Here is a 22,120-nt window from a genome sequence, read left to right on the forward strand (position 1 = left end):
TAGTATGAAATCTTGGGTAATCTGGAGAAAAGTAAAGCTGTGTACAAGATTTGCTGCATGAAACAACCACTGCAGTGCTTTTACCAACTGTGCTGTGATTCAAATTGGGTCCTCAAAGAATCCCAAAGCATGCTGCCACTGCTTTTGCAGATCTTCTTGAAGAGGCCTCATCTTCAGTCTGGCTAGAGGCACCAGATTTATTGCTGAATAACACATCTCCAGGAGCGGCTTGCACATTCGGACAGAAACAGGCCCTCTTTTTCATATGGTTTTTGCAAGCATTTGCAGACATATCTGTCTTTCGTGAGATAGGAACGCTTTGCATTGAATAGTGTCTATGGAGGCTCCCGGAAAGGATATTACTTGAGTTGGATGCAACAGACATTTCTTCTTCTTTATAGTGAGCCCCAACGTCCTGAACATGTGAAGGTAGATTCTCGTTTTGCTGGACAGGTCTCCTGTGCTATTGCTGCTTTGAGCAGCCAGTTGTCGAGATACAAGAATACTTGAATACCCTGAGATTGTAGGGCCGCAACGACTGGCGCTAGGCACTTGGTGAAGATCCATGGTGCCGATTTGAGGCCAAACCAAAGTACTTTGAATTGGTAGTGGGTACCAGCCACGGAGAATCTTAAGAATTTCCGATGCTTCGGATGGATTGGGATATGAAAATATGCGTCTTCCATGTCGAGCGAGGTCATGAAATCTCCTTTGTTTAAAGAACCGAGGATGTCGGAAAGCGTTACCATTCTGAACGTTTGTTTCTTGAAAAACTTGTTGAGATTCCTTAGTTCCAGAATCGGTCACCATTCTCCTGATTTCTTCCTTATTAGGAAAAAACAAGAATAAAAACCTTTTCCCTTTTGTGAGTTTGGCACCTCCTCTATCGCTTCTTTGACAAGCATGTCCAAGACTTATTTTCGTGGTAAGTGAAGACGAAGAGGAGGGGGACCCCTGGGTGGAGTAGTTGGGCGCTGAAGGAATTCTAGAATATGACCATTGGTGACAAGGCCCAACACCCAGCGATCTGATGTTACTTCGAGCCACTGATTGACATAACTGGAAGTTTTCACACACACCGGCTGGGAGGGGAGGAGGCGTGTACCCTAACATGATCATTATTTTCTGCCTGAATCACGGCCTTGTTGAGGTGTTCGCTTGTGGCCTGGCTGGCAAGAGAAACCAGCTGTAGATGATTGGTAAGATGGAGGATTATAAGATTGTTGATACGGAGACTAGTATGGCTGATACTTTGAGCCCTCTGGTAACCTCCCTTCTAAGTGGCGATTCCTCGCCCTCTAGCACCTCTGAAAGGTACCCTTCTGAATTGTAGTGCGCCCAACGACTTTGCGGTGTCCGTATCGTTCTTAATTGCCAATAGCGCCTCATACATGTGCTTTCCGAAGAGGGATTCACCATCGAAAGGCATATCCAAAACCTTTGTCTGCACCTCCGGTCTAAAGGTGGCTGCTTTGAGCCATCCTTGACGTCGGAGCACAGCAGCTCTGCCAGTTGTCTAAAGCCAGTTTTTGCCATGTCAAGGGCACAGTCAATGGTCTCTGAAGCTGCGCGAAAACACCCTCCAGTAGTATCATATGCGCTTCCTGCCTTTTATCTTAAACGATGAGATCTATTAGCACTCCATGTCAGGCCACATCTGGCGGTCATAGCGGACGATAATGGCTAGAGCATTCGTTGTCCCAATTGTCACAGCTGCCATTGAAAAAAATCGTCTTCCTAGGATGTCCATTCTATGACCTTCCTCACCTGGGGGAGTAGTAATCGGAGAAGCAGGGTTTTTAGATCGTCTTTTTGCAGCCTGTGAAATGACCAAATCCGGCTTTGGATGCTCAATGAGGCAAGATGGAGTCTCATCCGGAGCTCTATACTTCTTCTCGACATGAGGCAGCGCCGGTGGTATGGACACTGGTGTTTTTATTATCTTGATGCCCTCCTGCCATATATGATATACAATAGGTATGGAGCGCACCAATTTCCTTGCGTCCTCCTTGAAGTCGTATAGGAAACATTCAGTCTGTTTTACTGCAATAAGCAGATGAAGCCCGTTGGCTGCTGTCTGCATTAGGTTATGAAATCCCCCAATATCTTCCGGAGGAGAGTCCGATAGAAGGTGTAAAGGAGGGGAGGGAGTTGGAATAACAGACATCCCAAGGGTCAGGAGAAGATACTTGATCCGGCAACTCACCTTCCTCTCTCCCTTCTCCCGGGGAGGAAGTGTCTTGTGCTCCAGGGTCGGCTGTTCCTGTGTTCGGCAAATTCACAGGTGTGCTAGGCGGTTGAGGAGCTGGTGTACCTGTAAGATCCACTTGAGGTACCAGCCTGTCTGGTATATTTTGTTGCGGTGGAAATCGCGGTCTATAATCCGCCAACATGGCCTGTAGATCTTCTATCAACGATTGTGGCATATGGTCCATGTCTCTAGGGGGTGTTCCTGGTTAAAAGCTATAATGGTAACTGTGACGCTGACAGGGAGGGTTTGGGAGAAGGAGGGAAGGAGTGAAGGGGAAAGACCGGTCTTTCTTCGTGCTGCCCTCACACATCCCGAGAGGTGTCATGCTTCATCATAGGGCAGGTGCCACTCGTCAGGACAGCGCTGCAATGCCTTACGGACTCCTGAAACCGGGGCTCTTTGTCGGGAATCTTTTGATTATGAAGCCGGTAGGTGCATGAGGGTGTGGGGGCTGGGCAGTGCACAGTGAGGTAAGATAAAGTAAGTCTAGGGCAGTCCCTTGAAGTAAATGTTATTGGAAAAGATAGCTCTAGCCTAGATAAAACAATAGTGTGCCCCTGTGGAGATTAGTAAAGTTCCTAAGGAGTAGTCTAAGTGTGTGAGGTCGACATGTTTCATGCCGAAACTTGCCCCTAACGGGGCAATTGCCACTTCTTCAGGACCGTAGTAAAGTGAAGTGAATGGGTGCACTACCGCCTAGTATTTGAGAGTTGGATGCAAATTTCCAGGGGTGGTTGTACCCTAGTTGACGTTTAACTAGGGAATAGGTAGACCTGTAAGTGGAACAAAAAAAAGGAGGGGGTTGTTGGGAGGAAGGGGGTTAAAAACGTATGAAAAAGTGCTAAACATTGCAGTTATACATATGCCAACACATTTTCCAATATTGCTCCTGGAGAAGTTCCAGAAGCCTTTGAAAAGGACATCTCGCCATGGAAAAACATGTTCCACTTACAGGTCTACCTACTCCCTAGTTAAACGTCAACTAGGGTACAACCACCCCTGGTAAATTGCATCCAATTCTCAAATACCAGGCGGTAGTGCACCCATTCACTTCACTTTACTACGGTCCTAAAGAAGTGCAAATTGACCCGTTAGTGGCAAGCTCAGGCATGAAAAATTTCGACTTCACATACTTAGACTGCCCTTTAGGAACTTTACTAATCCCCACAAGGGCACACTATTGTTTTTATCTAGGCTAGAGCTACCTTTTCCAATAAAATGTACTGCAAGGGACTGCCCTAGACTCATTTTATCTTACCTCACTGTGCACTGCCCAGCCCCCACACCCTCATGCACCTAATGGCTTCATAATCAAAAGATCCCCGACAAAGAGCCCCGGTTTCGGGAGCCCGACAGGCATTGCAGCGCCGGCCAGACGAGGGGCACCCGCCCTATGATGAAGCATGACACCTCTCGGGATGTGAGAGGGTAGCATAAAGAAAGGCCTGTCCTTCCCATTCACTCCTTCCCTCCTTCTCCCAAACCCTCCCTGTCACATAGGAACTGCACATCTTCTTTAACTACTTGTCTCATTTGGGAGCTTATGTGCATCACCTCATAACCCAGCTCTCAGTCCCCCCCTTTCTTGGTTAAAAAACTGTGACGCTGAGCCATACACCCTTGTAGGCATTATAGTGTCTCATCATGATCATCCTCATCTGTCTTGACACTTCACATGAACCTCAGATGGGCTGTAAGCCACCGCATAAATGCCATTATCATCATCATCCTCCTCCTCCTCTTCTACATAACCTTCCAACAGATGGGACGGAAGCAAAAGTGAAACCATGCTATACTCTAGCATGGATGCCCATAGGAATATCTTGGTTACTCTGGTAACTTGAGTAATCCTTGTCGACGGTGGAGTCAAGGGTGCAGAAATTACAGAAGAAGGAAATTCTACAGTCAACAGTGTTGTCATCGTTGCTATCATCGTTGACGGTGACTTCCCCAACGGTTTTGTTGACGAATCATTGTCGTCTGGATCTTCGCCCGACGGCATTCTAGGCGATAAGGGGGCCTCGACGGTGACGATGGGGTTCTCATTGTCGATATGGAGACTACAGTAGATAGTATAGGAGCCTGGATCACCGTCGTCATCACAGCTGCCATCGACTATGGCGTCTATGTCACACAGAATGTTGACGATCAGAGAGGAAGTGTCATCGACTATGACTCTCTAAAGGTTTTCTTACCCACTGGATCTGATGAGGAGACTCTTGGACGATCTCCTTCTTTCCAGATAGGTGTAGAGGGCACAGATAAAGCCGGCTCAGCGGCGTCCTTAGTAACCTTCTCTTTTCTTGAAGCCTTTGAGTCCTGGGAAGGCTTGTGATGTTTTCTTTCCTCACCATGGATCTGGCCCTTTTATGGGATGTAGAAGCTCTGTCCTCTTCCTCTTCAGAAGAATGTGACTGTTGTTTAGTGGTTTGAAGCAACAATAACAACCTTCCCTCTCTGTCCTTGAGGGTCTTATTTGAGAAGGTGCGGCAGATTTTACACTCTCTCACCTCATGCCTTGGATAAAGGCAATAAATACATTCCTTGTGTGGATCATCCACATGGACTCTTTTCTTGCCACAGGTTTTACATAAGCAGAAAAGGCCTTTCTTATCTGACATGATCTCAAGATATGTTTAAGAGAAAACCGAGTAGCACTCATGAAGACTCCTTTCCACACAACGTGCGGTGAATATCTGCGGAGAATTTGCCTCTGCTGGGAGTATTCTAGAGGGTGCTAACAGCTGATTGGCAGGTTGCCAACATTTAGTCCTTTTTTAAAAAGCACATAGAAAGGCTACTGTTTAGATGGCCTCGCGCCATTATAGCCCATGAAGTGTTTGAAGCACTGCTTGAATATTTTACAGTGGGACTTCCATCACGACGACGGGGATTGATTCAGGCATGTGAAACTATCAAAGTTTCACATAATCCTGGATAACTTGCCGGACCTCCTGTTCCTCATGGAAACCTGGCTCAACCCACACATATCCATCATCGCTGTGGCTATACCAACGGGCAAGAAGATCGTACAACAAGACTCCTTTCACAAGCCAGGAGGAGGGCTAGCCACCTTACATAAGGAAACCATCAAATGCTCTACATCCACAGAGACCCCCCCCCCCTTCAAGGAACACATGTACTTCAAACAGCAAATCTGTGACAGTTTCTCCCTAAAAGGAACAAGGACCATGAGGACTACAGACAAATTTCAGGAGTCCTATCACAAACATCAATGATCCCTTCACCATAAACTCCAGGGACTTCATATTACTCTGCAATCTAAATTTCCATCTGGAAGACAAATTGGACTCCGGCTCCACAGCCCTCTCCGAAAGCCTGGACATCGGGACTCACCCAGCTCATCACAGACCCAACTCGCATTGCAGGACACACACTGGACCAAGAACCTCATCAACAACGTTACCAATTTCAATAAGTGGATCAAGAACTGTGCAGACTCCCTCACACCAATCAAAACCAACAGACAAAAAAAGCCAACAAACACGCCAGCTGGTAAACAGACAGCCTTCGAGAATCCAAACATCACTGCAAACAGCTAGAAAGGAAATAGAGTATCAACCTCAAGACCACCACCAGAACCACATACAAGGCTGCGCTCAGACCCGGTCGTGGACCGTCTACATGGTTGCTGCTGTGTCTTCTCTGGCATGTGTTTTCCATTCGGTCATTGGCTCATTGAAATTGTTGAGGTTGTTGGTCCAGTGTGTGTCCTTCTATGCAAGTTGGGTCTGTGATGAGTGGGGCGAGTCCGATGTTGTCCAGGCTTTCGAGGAGGGCTGTGGGGTCAAAGCCCTCCTCAAACAACCATTGGCCGACCCAAACGAGCTGAGCAACGTACATCCTATCTCACTGATACTCTACCCTGCTAAAGTGATGAAGAAAGCCATCAACAACAACTCACCAACCACCTCGAAATACACCACCTCAGGACAACTCCCAATCAGGATTAAGAAGTAATTATAGCACAGAAACTGCACTAATCGTGGACACAAACAACATATGAACCATATAAGACCACAGAGAGAGTGCAGCCCTCATAGTGCTCGACCACTCTGCAGCCTTCAACACGGTCTCTCACCACCACACACTTACTTGTCAGAAGACTCCACGCCATAGGCATCCAAGGACTGGCCGTCGACTGGATAGGTGCCTTCCTCACAGGAAGAACACAGAGTGTCAGGCTACCACCCAACGCATCGCAATCCAAGAATCTGATCTGCACAGTTCTTCAGGGTTAACCGCTCAGTCCCAACCTGTTCAACATCTACATGTCGCCACTTGCTAACATCATCTGATTCCTAAGAATAACCATCATATCCTACGCTGACGACACCCAACACATTCTATCTCTCACCGACAAGACAACCACCACCAGAACCAACTTCACCAATTCCATGATCGAGGTAGAAGCACCTACTGCCTGAAGCTCAACTCAGACAAGACGGAAGGGTCTTCGGAAACAAGAACACCCCATGGGACTCTACCAGGTGGCCGTCAGAGCTAGTACCCATACCACAATCTACCAACCAGGCCAGAAACCTGGCAATGATCCTGGATGATAAAATCAACATAACAGCGCAAATAAACGCAGTTTGTTCCTCCTGGTTCCAAATACTACACATGCTACGCAAGATTTTCAAATGGCTGCCCCAGTACCTCAGATGTACCGTCAGACAAGCACTCATCACAAACAGACTTCGGCAACGCACTCTAGGAAGGGATCTCCAAACAGCACTCTTCGCCAGGATCTTTAAACAGCTCCTTCACAGACACCAGACCACCCAGAACACCTGAGCAAGACACATCCTCAACCTCCCCAGAGGCACCCACATCTCACCACACCTCAGAGAGCTCTACTAACTCCCCATGCACAATGGCAGCTAATTCAAACTCCTCATGCACGCACACAGAGCATTGTACAACATCGGACCAGCATAATGGAACAACCACATACACTTTCACCAGTCGACCAGACACCTATGCTCAGCTTTACTCTTACTCGTACACATATCCTCAAAAGTAGAAAGGGAGGTCGCTCATTTCCAAAATATGGAACAATCACCCCCAACATCTCAGAGCCTGCCTCCTTGCTTCACGAATCCTGCAAAGATCTCAAGTCCTGGCACTTTGATTAACACTGGAGCCCACGCACCTTGCTCCAGCACCTGAATACCGTAGCTGGCGATTAGAGCGCTCCATAAATCACTTAACTTAATATGGTATTTGCATGAGAGCTATTCATTTTAACTTGCAGTATGCAGTGCTGAAACGTTTACTGTAAGCCTCTGATTTTCCACTAGACAGTTGAAATGAATGAACAATGCATCATTAAGATTAAAACAAATTTAAAATACTCAAAAAAAGAAAGTTTCTTACCTGGTTGCAAGTATCAGCCAAAGAATGTATTGCTTCTGAGAACATGCTGGCAGACCCCGTGTAAACCCAGGCAAGGAGTTTAAAGAAGAAGTTCAGTCCATTTCTTGTAGGCAAGCAGAGAAGATGCACGTTAGTTGACAATGCAATCTCAAAGTATACAGAGTAAAGTTGGATTCAAGCAAAATTTTGTAGTCTGTCTAGGTTGGTAGATGCTCTTAAATAGAGAACTCTGCCAGTGATTAAGGATAGACAAATGCAAGTGAATATTATTTTAGTGGCACTTCAATATACCAACTGCTTACAGGTTTTTTTGGCAATAATTCTTTATTAGCATTTTACATTGAGGGAAATAAAGCACAAGTTACTACTTGTGTAACGATATATCTGTAAGAGACATTAGTTAGTGATAGATTCCTTACCTTAGAATATTCCCCAGGCGTCAGAAAGTTTTGCTTAGTAGAACTCCTGCGCGTCAGTAGGTGGCATCGTGCGACTCCGCATCAGTCACTGGCGTCGTAAGCGCCGAGATGACGTCACGGAGACTACTTAGGCACCACCCATGCGTGCTGACGTCAGTTCTGTACACGACTTTCCGCGCCGAAATGCAGAGCCATGCAAGATACTGATCATTGGTGGATGAAACTAGGACCCTAAGAGGGGATGACCTTAACCCTAGTAATCAGTTCGCAGAACGGGGAGGATCGGTGGGGCGGTAAGGAATCTATCACTAACTAATGTCTCCTACAGAGATATCGTTACACAAGTAGTAACTTGTGCATCTGAAAGAGACACGTTAGTGATAGACTCCTTACCTTAGAACAGACACCCCAGCAATACCAACCCTGCGAACAAGATAACTCCAAAAAGTCACGGAGCACAGACCGCCCAAAGAAGCCGTCTCTGCGGACCAGACTGTCAAGGCAGTAGTGTTTGGTAAACGCGTGCAGAGAGGCCCACGTAGCTGCCTGACAAATGTCCTGCAAGGGAACGCCGCATCCCAAGGCAGTAGTGGCTGCAGTTGTCCTGGTCGAATGGGCACGCAGCCCCACAGGAGGCTCCTTCTTGGCCAAGGAATAACATGCTTGTTGCACAGAACGGCCCACTGGGAGATGGTCAGTTTGTGCACAGCCCGACCTTTTTTGGCACCCAGGTAACCAACAAAAAGCTGATCATCCACCTGGAACTGCTGTGTACGTTGCAGATAGAATGCGAGCGCATGTTTTGTTGTACAGACGGTGGAGCCTCTCCTCTTCCCTTGAAGGATGCGGAGGCGGAAAGAAGGTGGGCAAAGTCATGGTCTGACCGATGTGGAAGGGCGTGACAACCTTTGGGAGAAAAGAAAGACGGGTCCTTTAAACCACCTTGTCCGGATGAACAGAAAGGAAAGGAGGTTTGGAAGAGAGGGTCTGGAGCTCACTCACTCTTCAGGCAGAGGTGATAGCAACCAGGAAGGAAGTCTTTAGAGTGAGAAGACGTAAGAGACAGTTATGAAGGGGCTCAAAGGGAGGGCACATCAGAAAAGTCTAGACAAGATTTAAGTCCCACTGAGGCATTATGAAGAGTAAGAATCGTATGCGTAATGCCCGTAAGAAAAGAGTTAACAACCGGGGACTTAAAAAGAGAAGGCTGATTTGGAAGCCATAGAAAGGCGGAGATGGCCGAAAGAGAACCTTTGATAGTGCCCAGAGCAGAGCCCTGCTGGGCCAAAGAGAAAAGGAAGTGAAAAACCTCAGAAAGAGGGGCAGAAAGGGCACCATGCCACAAATCTGTTCCACCTGCAGGCGAATACCGTTTTGGTGGAGAAGCCAGAATGACATCACAGACTTCGGGAGGACGATCGAAAGGTGACAACTGTCGCCGCTCAATCTCCTCGCCTGGAGGTGGAGGCTGGACAGGCTTGGGTGGAGGACCGTCCCCTGCTGCTGCGACAGAGGATCCTCCCGAAGAGGCAGACGGATGGGGGATCAATGCTCATACCGAGTAGCTCGAGATACCATACCCTTCGAGCCCAGTCCGGAGCCACAAGAATGACTTGGGCCCAGTCGCGCCTGATCTTCTTCAGCACTCTGGGCAGAAGTGGTATAGGCGGAAAGGCGTACAACAGACCGCAGCTCCACTCGCAACGAAAAGCATCTCTGAGCGAGTGCTGCCTTTGAAATTCCAATGCACAGAATTGATGACATTGCGCGTTCTCTTCGGTGGCAAATAGATCTAACCAAGGCTCTCCCCTCTGCAGAAAGAGACCTTGTGCCACGTCAGAGTTCAGACGCCATTCGTGATCCACCATGCACCGGTGGCTGAGTTTGTCAGCCCTGGCGTTCAGAGAACCTGCCAGGTGTTGAACAACCAAGGTAATGCTTTGATGTTCCAGCCATATCCAGAGGCACCAAGCCTCTTGACATAGGGTCCACGACCCCACCCCAGCCTTTTTCTTGCAAAACCACATGGTGGTGGTGGTGTCTGTGAACACCTGCACTACAGTTCCCCAGTCAGAGGGAAGGAATGCCTTGAGTGCAAGTCGGATCGCCCGCAGCTCCAGAAGGTTGATATGGAGCCGGGACTCCGCCGGAGACCAGAGACTCTGATCTCCGCCTCTCCCATGTAGCCTCGACATTCCCAGGAGGGACGCATCCGTCACCACTGTGTGCTCCGGTTGGGGAAGGGAGAGGGATCTGCCACTGACCAAATCGAGATTCGTGAGCCACCACTGCAACTGTCGTGCAGCGCCCTCCGAGATCTGGACGTGATCGAACAGGTTGCCCTGATGCTGTGCCCACTGGAACTTCACGTCCCACTGTAGAGCCCACATATGCCATCTGGCATGTGTCACCAGCAGGATACAAGAGGCCATGAGGCCCAGAAGCCGCATGGTCAGCTGACAGAAGCCCAGGATAGAAGCGGAAAGATCGGAATCATAGACTGAATATCCCGGACTCGCTGCTTGGGAGGATAAAGCCAAAACAGCGTTGAATCTAGAACCGCTCCGATGAAGGGTAGCTTCTGAGAGGGACTCAGGTGCGATTTCGGGACATTGATGGAGAACACCAGCAAATGCAAGAGGTCGGCCGTAGTCTGGACGTGGGTGACGACTGCCTGAGGCGAGCCCGCCTTCAACAGCCAGTCGTCGAGGGAGGGGAAGACTGACACCCCTGACCTGCGACCACCGCCATCACCTTAGTGAACACCCGAGGGGCACTGGTAAGGCCGAAGGGGAGCACTGCAAAGTGAAATTGTTCCTGGCCTACCATGCACCACAGGTAGCGCCGGTTGGCGGGCAGGACGGGGATGTGAAAATATGTGCCACCATCTAGTCTCCAGGGTCCAGGGCAGCCAGAGTCAGCATCTTGAACTTCTCCTTCCGGAGGAGGCGATTGACGTCCCCGAGTTCCAAGATGGGGTGCAGGCACCCCTTGTCCTTCTTGGGGACCAGAACGTAGTGGGAATAACCACTCCCTACTGACCAGGAACGCACTCAATGGCCCCCTTGGCCATGAGGGCCGAGACTTACTGACAGAGAAGAGTCAAATGATCCCCCGACATGCGGTGGTACCGAGGTGGCATGGCCGGAGGGGAGGACAGAAAGGGGAGTGCCTAACCTTGGCTGATGATCTGCAGCACCCACTTGTCTGATGTAATGTCGCACCAGTGGTGGAGGTGGTGGCGGATCCTGCCACCCACCGGCGTGGGGTGCTCCCTGAAGCTCAGATTAGGAAGGCTTAGAGGCGGAACCAGCGGGGTGGAAGTGGACTGTCCGGCGCGCTGGTTACCAGACCCGCCCCTGCGGAATCCACGGCTGCGGCCACGCTGAGGCTGCTTGTGTACAGGCTTGATGGAAGAGCTTGCCTGGGTGCCCCTGTCCCGGCCACGAAAGGAACGAAACCCAGGAGTGGCAGGGTTCTTTGTGGAAAGACTTGCCTGTGGCCCGAGAGTCTTTAAAGCACTCCGGGGCATAGTCGGCCTTATCGCCAAAGAGATGGGAGCCATCAAAGGGCATGTCCATGAGCGAGCTCTGGACATCGGGTGAGAACCCAGTGGAACGCACCCAGGCGTGGGGCCGCAACGCCACAGTCGTAGTAATCGGCCTGTCCAACGAATCAGCAGTGTCCAAAACACACCTGATGGCAAACTTCGCCGCATCCTTACCCGCCACAATTGCTTGGGAAAGGACAGCCTGGACCTACTCAGAACACTGAGGCAAGACATGAGTTACAGAATCCCACACTGCGTGGGAGTAACGGCCCAACAAGCAGGCAGTGTTAACCCACCGCAACCCCAAGCTGGCTGAGGTGAACAACCTCTTGCCAAATTGGTGTAGCCTTTCAGAATCCTTATCAGGCAGAGCCGTGGGAAAGACATTCTGCGACGTCAAGGACTGAATGACCAGGCTCTCAGGTGCGGGGTGAGTGGTCAAGAAGGAGGGATCACCAGGCGCCGGGCGATGACGCATAGCAACGTTTTTATCCACCAGCGCCCCCGTGGCCGGACACAACCAAGTGCCAAAGAGGACTTCGGTGAGGGCATCATTGAAAGGGAGCAGTGGCTCCGACAAAACAGACGCCGTCTGGAGATCCTCCGTAAGGAGGTTGGTTTTAAGGGCCACCGTAGGGAGGTCGAGATTGAGAGCCTTTGCAGCCAGACGCAGCACCACAGTGTAGGAAGCACCCTCCTCCATAGTAGGTGGAGGAGAGGCAAACCCCGGGTCAGAAGACACATCAAGTTTTCCCGCATCTTCAAGTTCGTCCACCCAATCTTGCTCGGAGTCACACTGTCGGGCAAGGGGGTCCTCTGATCCGTCCCAGTCCTCGTTCGGCTCCGGTGTAGAGGGAGCCGGCCACGGCGGCAGGGCAGGAGCCAGAGAAAGGACCAGAGCCGGAGCCCAATTCGGATCGCAGGCAGGAACAAAATGGTCCGGGGCAGGGGTGGGATAAAGAGCACCCAGTGCGGCGCCTGGGACGGTGCCTGGGGTGGTACCAAGGGCGGCGCCTGGGGCGGAGCCAAGGGCAGCGCTGGGGCCGGCGGTGCTGCACCTTGTGGCGCCGAAGCCAGCGGCGCAGGTGGCGGAGCCGCCGGGCCAACAGGATCTGGACACGGGACCGCGGGGCCCCAAGGCGCGCCGGCGGGAGCCCGGGGCCTAAAAAGGCGGTCCATGGCAGCAAGAAACTCTTGCATTTGTTCGGGAGTCGCCAACGGACCCTGGTATAGCGGGTAGGCCGCGGGACTCCCCATCTCCAGAAGAACCGCAGGGTCAGGCAGGCCCTTGTTCCCCTTGTCCGCCTCTGGAGAGAGACGGGGGGACGTCGGAGAGCGAACACACTTCTTCGACTTCTTTTTATGGCGTCGCTTACCGGAATCTGAAGGAGAAGACTTAGAGCCCAAAGAGCAACGGCTCCGGTCCCATGAACGGCCCCTAGACCCGGAGCTGCAGTGAGAGGAACGCCAGTCCACCAGCAACTTCCGGCACCACTCTCACAAGGCCTTCGGGGCCATGGCTCGAAAGTCTCGATAGTCCCGGGAGTCATGGTCGGTCTCCAGGCAGTAGAGGCACTCATCGCGGGGGTCTGCCACCGACATGTTAAGGCGGCACGACCCACAAGACTTAAATCCGGGCATCCCTACGGCACCAGGAGACAAGAGAAGGAGACAAAAAGTCCCAAAAGAGTAGTCAAAAAAATGACTGAGGTACGTGCTCAATTCGGATCTGCGCTTTCGGCGCGGAAAAAGAAAGAACTGCTGTCAGCGTGCATGGGTGGCGCCTAAGTAGTCTCCGTGACGTCATCTCTGTACTTACAACGCCAGTGACTGACGCGGAGCCGCACGACGCCACCTACTGCTAAGCAAAACTGTCCGGATCCAGTCTGACGCCTGGAGAATATTTTAAGGTAAGGAATCTATCACTAACGTGTCTCTTTTAGATACAAGGCTGAGCTATACAATCCTATAGCAACCACAACGATTCCCATCCATTTCATGGTTTAGATTCCTTATCTACAGTCTCGAAATATAGGCCTCACCTTTTCCTGAGAATTTATGAAAGAATCCAATTAATGTAATTTTAATAGGTTTAGAACAATAACAGGTATACCTATACATGTGACGCATTCCCAACCTCCCATAGTAACATTATTATGTTAATGGTTGTATCTGTGGGAAATAAACATTTTGATCGACTGTGCTCTCTGAAAGGCATAACTGCAATTGCGATCATCTCCTAAAATATGTGGACACTTCAGTCATCACCAGTGTAAGGCTGTCTCAAATCATACCCACTAGTCCTTTTTTTCAATAGTACTCAGAATTATCAATGGGTCTCTTGTACCCATTAGATATCAAACTCATCTGCACTTGTGCTCGTGGTAACCTGACATGCTGGCAATGCCTTGCATTTCCACCTGTTCACATTGTACCATGAAAATGTGGATAACGTATAACATTAATGACATCAAGGCAGGAAAGGAAGCATAAGGGTCAGTTACAGCCCTGAGGAGATAACACCCGCATATAAGAAGGTTTTGTTGGGGCCAGCACATGCAGTAATCCCCTTCGTCGCTGCAGATGCCCAGAGCACTATTAAAAAGGATTCAAGCCCTATCAAAAATAATAATGGCAGTAAGGGCACCTGTGCCTCATACTCCATTCCATCTCTACTGTGCACAATAGGAAACCTCCACAGTTTATGTGTGTGGTAGGCCATTGATAGTCATTGAACTTTTGAAATAAATCCAATTTTAAACTGAATCTCCCTATTGCATGCAAGAGTCTTTAAAAACAATTAAGAGTACTTCTTCTGGACAAACCTTGCGGTCACATGAAAGATTGGAAAGCATTCCCAAAGAAACACCTTGGAAAAACCCCCACTTGTGGTTGCTGTATTATGGATAGAATAACATTATGCAGTCACGTCACTAGTATTTTGGACAGAAGCAAGGGCATTCTTTTCTGTCTTAGGCAACAATGTTATAATTGTATTATTGGATATAGGGCCCATGGAGCCAGCAATTTCTGCTTCCCTAAAAGCCCCATAAGCAAGGGCCTAGCTGGTTCTCTAGGTTGCTTAATAGATGCAGAGACAGTGGAGAAGCATGCTCTCCTTTAGTAACATAAATGTGGGAAATCAGTATGAGGTTTACTTCTGGGAGCCTCTACTGCAGAATGGAGGCAAAGAGGCATGTCCTAGCTGAAAACTCAGTTGTACTGCAGAATGGTCAGATAAAGTGCCTTGTATACTCGCTCTACTTTGCAGTGGAAAGAAGGGAGACTCCTAACAAAAAGTAACTCATCCTGGGAACAGCCACAGGCATTTGTGGCATAATGGTGTAATCCTTTCCTTGAGGATGAACTTATCTCAAATCATCTACTAGATTAGAACGGTGAGGAAACAGGATATTTAATATGTAGTGGTTGTGCGATCTCAAGTGTAATACGTCTTACCAACCCATTTATAACCAGTAGGTTTCATCTGTCAACCTTCAGCTCTACCCTGGGTAGCTGTGGCTCTGAGCAGCAAGGCTTACACAAAGGAACACATGTAAAGCATTTAAATAGCACCAAAACATTTGAAAAGGAAATGGACAAAACACCAAATAATCCAACACCATTTGTAAAAATAGGCTATTTTTGTGTATTTTTAGACACCAAAACAAAAAAGATCCATTGGAGCCTGGAGCACCAGCATCTGCCTGTTTGCCAAGACCAGTGTGCTCTGTGAGGAACAGCACAGCATTAGAGGGAGCACGGTTCAGTGCGGAGCCCTGTTGAGAGGATTCCCGGTGTGAGCAGATGGCTGCTGCACCGAACGGATCATTGCCTGTGTGCAGAATCAAGTCAACAACTCCTGAATGCCAACTGTATGCAATGCAGGGAGAGTGCAATCTGGACTGCATTGTTGTGGCAACTCTGCATGCCAGGAGGAGCCGCCGCGCTGTTTAGAATGCCATGTAGTGGAGACCAGCACCTTGTTTGCAGGTACAGTGGAAACCTTGTATACTAGAAGGGACGGTACAGAGTGAGCTGTTAAGTTTGTGCCGCCACTAACAGAATTGAAAGCTGCGACCTGAGGGTCAAATAGAGCATCAAGGACTACCCATTCCTGTATGTGGACTGAGGAGGACGCCAAGAGTGCATCGCCCCATCACTGGGACCATATTAGGAGCACCAGAATGAATCCCCCTAACCTCTTGGGAAGCGCTGAACTTACCGAGTTGACAGATGCACAACAGCTCCCATGATGACTTAAAAATAAAATACTTGTTTTTACATTAAAAAAATGTATTAAAAGGAGTCTGACAACAAATACTATCATTCAGAAGCAACCACAAATTTTGAACAGCGTAAGTGCATTACACTATTGCAGAGCACACTTACAGGCTTATTCCGCAGGACTTACAAAGTATTGCTGTAAAGCCAACTGCACTGCGCACAAGTTGAAGGGTCTTCAGCGGCTGGGGCATGTACAATATTGCAGACCTTCCAACGCCGTCCTTATCACCGCCACCCCCTGGTACAGTTTCTCCTACTTGTCTCCTGCAGTAGGCAGTCAGTCAGCTAGTTACACACTGCAGCCTTACTCCAGCCTGAATGTTCAGTGTGACTTCCATTGTCGAGTACACCAAAAGAGGTCTGAAGTACAGGCTGACCACTTTTGCAAGGCCCTCCCACTGCAGGTAGAGGTTGCCAGGAGTTTATTTGCAGGTGTCCCTGCTTCCTGTATGTTAGCCTACCATGCTTGTGCCTCCTCATGGCTACAGATCGCATGCAAGTTTTCTCCCTTAAGTAAATGCCACCTAATTTCTGCTGTTTCATTGTCACACTGTTTGAGGTCAATTAGTCTCATGCAGCGTATGCACCCCATCTACTATGATTCCACCCCTCTGGACAATAACAGAAATGCCCTTCAGCCTCCCACTCAACAAGAGTCGATGTAGGGAGCAGCCATCTCACTCCCTGGCTAGTCTTGCCCTGTTTAATTGCTCCCAGGTATTTCTGGAAATGTCAATGATGTGCCTGAGAAAAGTGCATTACTCTAGGGATTTAAAATAGGCTTTAATACAATACCCTGACATGTCTAATGAGAGGATACTGGACCTTCTCGACCTATATAAGTATTTGATGTGAGGTGCAGGGGGCGTCTGATATTTTTGCATACTACACAGTTGGAGGGGACACAAATGAGTACAAGGACGGGGTTTAAGACTGGGTGTTAGGTGCAGGATTAACAAGGGAGTGGGTTAGATTGTTCTCAGGTGGGTATGCCTGACTTATGTTGTATGTTCTAATGAAAAGAAACAATACAAAAAAAAAACCAATAAAAACTAAATGAAGCTACAACCATTGGGATCCTTCAAAATATTAACCAACCTAGAAAGGCTGAAAACTGACCAAGATGAATACAAATGATCGCATACACAGAGGATGGGAGTCTGAGCATAAGGTCTATTGAACAAGGAGGGGTTTTAGTTGTTTTCCTGATCGAAAAAAAGACCTTCCAGCTTACTGATATTCAGGAGAGGGTTCTGGATAGTATTTGCATGGAAAGCAAATTCAGACTAAATGTAGCTTTTTTTCTGAGGACATTAGTTTGGTTTTAGTGATGTATATGGGATTCCTTTGTAAATGTTGCTTCAGATATAATTTGGACCCATGCTCCGTACCCTTTTGTGAGTGATACACAGGGTCTTGAACAAACTCCTGCATCCTAGCCCAGGCAGCGAACTCTCCACTACGACTCCCATCAAGGATGCCAACTGTGGTGGCAGTTTTGTGGAAGCGTTCCTCAGGAGCACTACATATGTAGTATGTGGAGTCCCCTGGGATTAAGACTAAACTGAAATGGCAGGAAACAGAGTAGTAACAGTGAGCTGGGATTTTCATCCTTGGGAACACAAGTATTATGATATGTTTACCTTGAGTATATTGTGAATGACTTGTATTGCTAGCAGTAACTTGTTTACAATATTTAGTTACTTCATGGAAATGCAAGATTTCTCTAGTTTAATTGTATTTTTGTTGTACATATTGATATACCGTTTCGGTGTTGTTAAATTCTACTTAAAAAAAATAAATCAGTTTGAACTGTTCAACTAAGCTATTCAGTAAAACCAAGGTGGCTTGGAAGGCCAGCTTTCCATGGAAGACCTACAGTCATGGTTTGGAAGGAATACTTGTAAACTCCTGCTTAATAACACTGCATGATGCCTGCACCTTGAAGCAGCAGGAAAAACCTAACAGCTGAATCAGATGTATTCTTCAAAGTTTCACAAACCATGAGCTAATGTGAGATAGGTGAGCAGATTATCGCTCCCTTTTTATTTGATGTGACAATATGGTTAATGTGTCTCAATGAGGACAGATTTTCATTATAGCCCAGTGAAGGAGATCAGCACCATCCTAAGTGCTGTGAGTTCCATTTGGTTGGTGTAAAGGTATTTCTTTTGAGGCTAAAAAATGTAATCTGATGGCGACAAACTTCTTAGCAAAGGAGCAACACATTGCATACTAGTATATTTTTTAAGAAGCCTCTGCAATGCATTGCCCCCCCTTCTATCATCGTCGCAGGCTTGGCATTAAGATGGACAGATTTTGTTGGACAGTATCCTTCTTTGCTGGGGCTACTTCGTTTCATTGTACTGTTCAAGATGGCGACCGTGCGGCTGGACTACATCGCTACCCCCGTTCGGAGGGGCCAGGGTTGAGGCCGCTCCCTTATCATTGACTGTGGTGGCTGGTACTGCTGGGGCAGCGGGAGATGGACGGTGGAGTTGAATATCGTTGCTTTGTGTCGGGGGCCGGGGATGGGCGGCCGAGGATGTCCATGCTAACTGGTTTGGACTTACGTATATGACCCTCCTCCACACTTTCGTGATAACTTTTCTCCCCCCTTTTTTTTTTCTCTCCCCTTTTTCTTTTCCCCTTTCGGGTTTTCTAGGGCGACAGGCATGCCTATGGGGGGGGGGGGGCGTGGCCTTCCGCTGCATGCTGGATGGGGGGTGGGGGTGGGGGGTGTTTTTCGTTTCTCTTTGTCTCTATGGCCCGCTTTTTCTTTCCTTTTCTTTCTTTTTTATGTCTTAATATTTCTTCCTTTCTAACTTTATAGTTGGAGTCCGGGGTTTAGGTTCCTCGAGTGGATGGTTATTTGTGTCTTTTTGCTACATGATCCTGTTCATATTACTCGCTTAGTGGGTGGGTACCTGTGCCTTGATAGACTGCTTTCGGACTTATATCCTCTTGTTATGTTCTCATTGTTGCGCTGAATTGAAGGCTATTGTCCATATATGTGCATTGTATAGCGAATGATGTCGTACTGCTGCATTTAATCTGATTCCTCAATTTTATTTGAACTGGACGCCTCTCACATCCTGTACAACTGCGGCCGATTCTGATCGTCTAGCCTGATTTATTGTTGCTGGCATCGCTGGAGTTTCTAATGTCACGATCCTGTGATGCACGATGACTTGACCTTTGGAGGTTATTTCATGGCCTTCTGATCTTTATTTGATTTAAATGTGATTTTATCCTGATAACGTATTTTTTTTAGCTAATCCTCCGGTTGCAACTTTTGGCATTGCTGATAACTTGTTGGGTTCATTGCCCCCTCTTTGTGGACTGCGGATCGTATGGCGATATATTTTTCAACTATAAACTTAAAACTTAACCTGATTTATCCTGTGCTCGACGGTCACCTTTTCATATGTGTCATTTTGACCACTGGTTGGTCTTTCTCTGGAGACTGTTGAGCCGTTCTATGGTTACATTTGTGCTGCATATTGCTTTTGAGGCCGGCCACGATGGTTGTAGGCCCGTGTCTGTATGCTTTTGTGATTCAATAAAGGTTTTTAAAAAAAAAAAAAAAAAAAAAGAAGCCTCACCCTAAACCTAGAAAATAGAACCAAGATCTTACATTTAGACACCTGTCCTTGTAGATTTGGACTCTGACCGATATCACCTAGGAAGTAAGTTGGTGTGACAATTCTCTCAAAAAAAATGTTTTCTTTCACAGAGAAAAGGCAACTTCTGTTGATATTCAACACTGCTGTAATCCACTGGGCCACAGTCAGTGAGTTAGGAGGCCGATAACCCTTGAACAGCTAGAATGCTTTCAGCCATTGAAACCAAAATTTAATCCATGGATTGGGAAACGTAGATGCCTCCGCAATGAAGTTACATAGTCTTTCGAAAACTGACTGCAATGACTACAGAGGCCAGCTTGAGGCCAAATGGAAGAACCAGATAATGTGATGCTGGTGAATTAACACAAAATAGAGGAGCATACCGTGCTCCCCAACTTTGGACTACGTGGAGAATAAAGATGGGTTGGTGGAAAATGTTGAATGCTGCTTAGAAGTCAAAAGAATTAAAGTAACTGTCCCATGCAAAAGCTGTCCGGTACAAAAATAGGATGAATCAGTAAAGTGGGACTTGGGCGTGGCAATACAAGAGGGAAGGTAGAGTACGCCTGAAGATTGCAAGGATAGATATTCCAGTAGATGTTTGTTGTAGCTCAAACTACGTCACCTTCAATGAGCCATGGAGTGGTTGGGGGCAGAGAGATAATTGAGGTTTTGGATCGTAATGCTCCTGTAAAGAGCATATCAGCAGATAAAGTGACATGAATGTGCTCCTTGCAGTGTCACGCCAAACTTTCTGCCTTCACCCCTCCTGTTTTCTTAACCTGTTTTTGTTGGTTTTCAGGACTCTGTTCACTTTACCACTGTTAACCACTGCTAAATTGCTTGTGCTCTCTCTTCCAAACATGGTAACCCAATTGGCATATTTAATTTACTTGTAAGTCCCTAATAAAGTGGTACTATAAGTACCCAAGGCTTGTGAATTAACTACTATTACTGAGCCTGCAGCAATGATTGCGTCACCCATGTAAGTAACCCTTTAAAACATGTCTCAGGCCTGTCACTGAAGCCTGTATGCAGTTTTAAACTGCCATTTCGACCTGGAACAAAATACACTTTGCCAGGCCTAAACCCTCCTTTTTAATGCATACAAGTCACATCTAGGGTGGGCTCTAAACAGCCCCTACAGCAGGGTGCATTGTATTCACAAAGTTGGACATGTACTATTAAGTTTTACATGTCCTGGCAGTGAAAAACTCTCAAATTCATTTTTCACCATTACAAGGCCTACCACCCACATGGGATAGCATTGGGTTACCCTATTACATTTAATAAATGATAAAGTTTGATTGGGAAAAGGAAGAAATGTCATGTTTACACTCAAATGATTTCCAATGTGAACCCCTCTTTTATTGTAATGTCGGATTTTAAGTCACAATTCTGAGAATGCCACTTAAAGAAAGTTGCCATATTCTTGTCCTAGCCATTTTGGTGCCTGCAACCGGTTTCCTAGGTCACATGACTAGGTATTGTTGGCCTTTGTGTATTTCTCCCAGACAGTATCACAGAAGAAGGCCTGGGAGTTGGCAGGATGGGCCATCCTGACTTATTGAGGGGGGGCGGAGCTATCACCTGTCACGCTTGCATTTCAAAGACACTGCCTCAGCTCACACTCAAAGAACCTCACACTAGCCTATTTTGACTACAGACAGACAGGGGCCAGACTAGGGAGGCAAGACAATTCAATCACCTTTGTGGGGGAAAAGCTCCAGAAGCTTCTCCCATTTTAAAGCTAGCACTAGGTAAAACAGCTGTAGCCTCAGATCCACTTTTCATTTAGCTTCTGGTCATGTGGAAAATTCAGAAGAATGATTGCTTTGGTGCCCTGCTGCTGAAAGGATTGCCCGGCTGCTTCAGGAAGGAAGGATGGACTAGCTCCTTAAACCCAGAACCACTAAAGTGACTCCAAGACTGGCTGACTGGCCTCCTGATCTGAGCTACAGGGACATAAAAAGCTCTAGAGACCTGTCCTGCATCAGCCCAGACTGAACTAGATCTGCATGCACCCCACTGCTAACCTCTGCTCGAGAGAGTCCTGATCCCAAAGAGATGCTCCCCAGGTGCTGAACTCTTGGCTGGCATTAGAGTGTGGCTTCCCTCTGAACCAACGCAGCATGATGCAGGGCCTCCCATCGCAGGCCTGATAGCTCCTCTTTGGAATCAACGCAGCCAGATGCAACATCCTACATCAAGGACTTATGGTACAATTCTCAGTGGAACTAAGCTGGTGCCTGATTCCAACTTGTGCTTGGTCTGAACACGTAACTTTGTCCCGGTCCGGTGTGACCAGAAAAACACAGTTGGTGCTTTCTACTTTTAGGTACTATACTTAGCTTAATAAAACTTTGAAATTGCATACATTCAGTTCTACTACTCAATTTTTCCAAATTGTTGTGGCATTTTTCTTTTGTTGTGGGCTTACTTTTATTGTTTGTGTGCAGTATACATCCTTTACACATTCCCTTTAAGCTAAGCCTTTAAGCTAAGCCGGACTCCTTTTGTGCCAAGCTACCTGAGGATTAAGCACAGGTTAATTAAGTGACAGTTTGCGTTTCACCCTGACAAGGCT

At 47.7% G+C, this 22,120-nt stretch overlaps 1 protein-coding gene across 2 annotated transcripts in view; it reads right to left on the minus strand.

Moving 5' to 3' along the window:
* Positions 1–22,120, minus strand: part of SLC30A9 (solute carrier family 30 member 9) — a 680,727-nt gene that overhangs the window by 370,308 nt on the left and 288,299 nt on the right. For both annotated transcript variants that reach the window (XM_078678253.1, XM_078678252.1), the window contains exon 9: positions 7,652–7,754. In XM_078678253.1, the coding sequence (XP_078534379.1) occupies positions 7,652–7,754 (103 nt within the window). The remainder of the gene's footprint in view (positions 1–7,651; positions 7,755–22,120) is intronic.

Source organism: Lissotriton helveticus, chromosome 2_2 (assembly GCF_964261635.1).
Source record: "Lissotriton helveticus chromosome 2_2, aLisHel1.1, whole genome shotgun sequence".
NCBI lineage: Eukaryota > Metazoa > Chordata > Amphibia > Caudata > Salamandridae > Lissotriton > Lissotriton helveticus.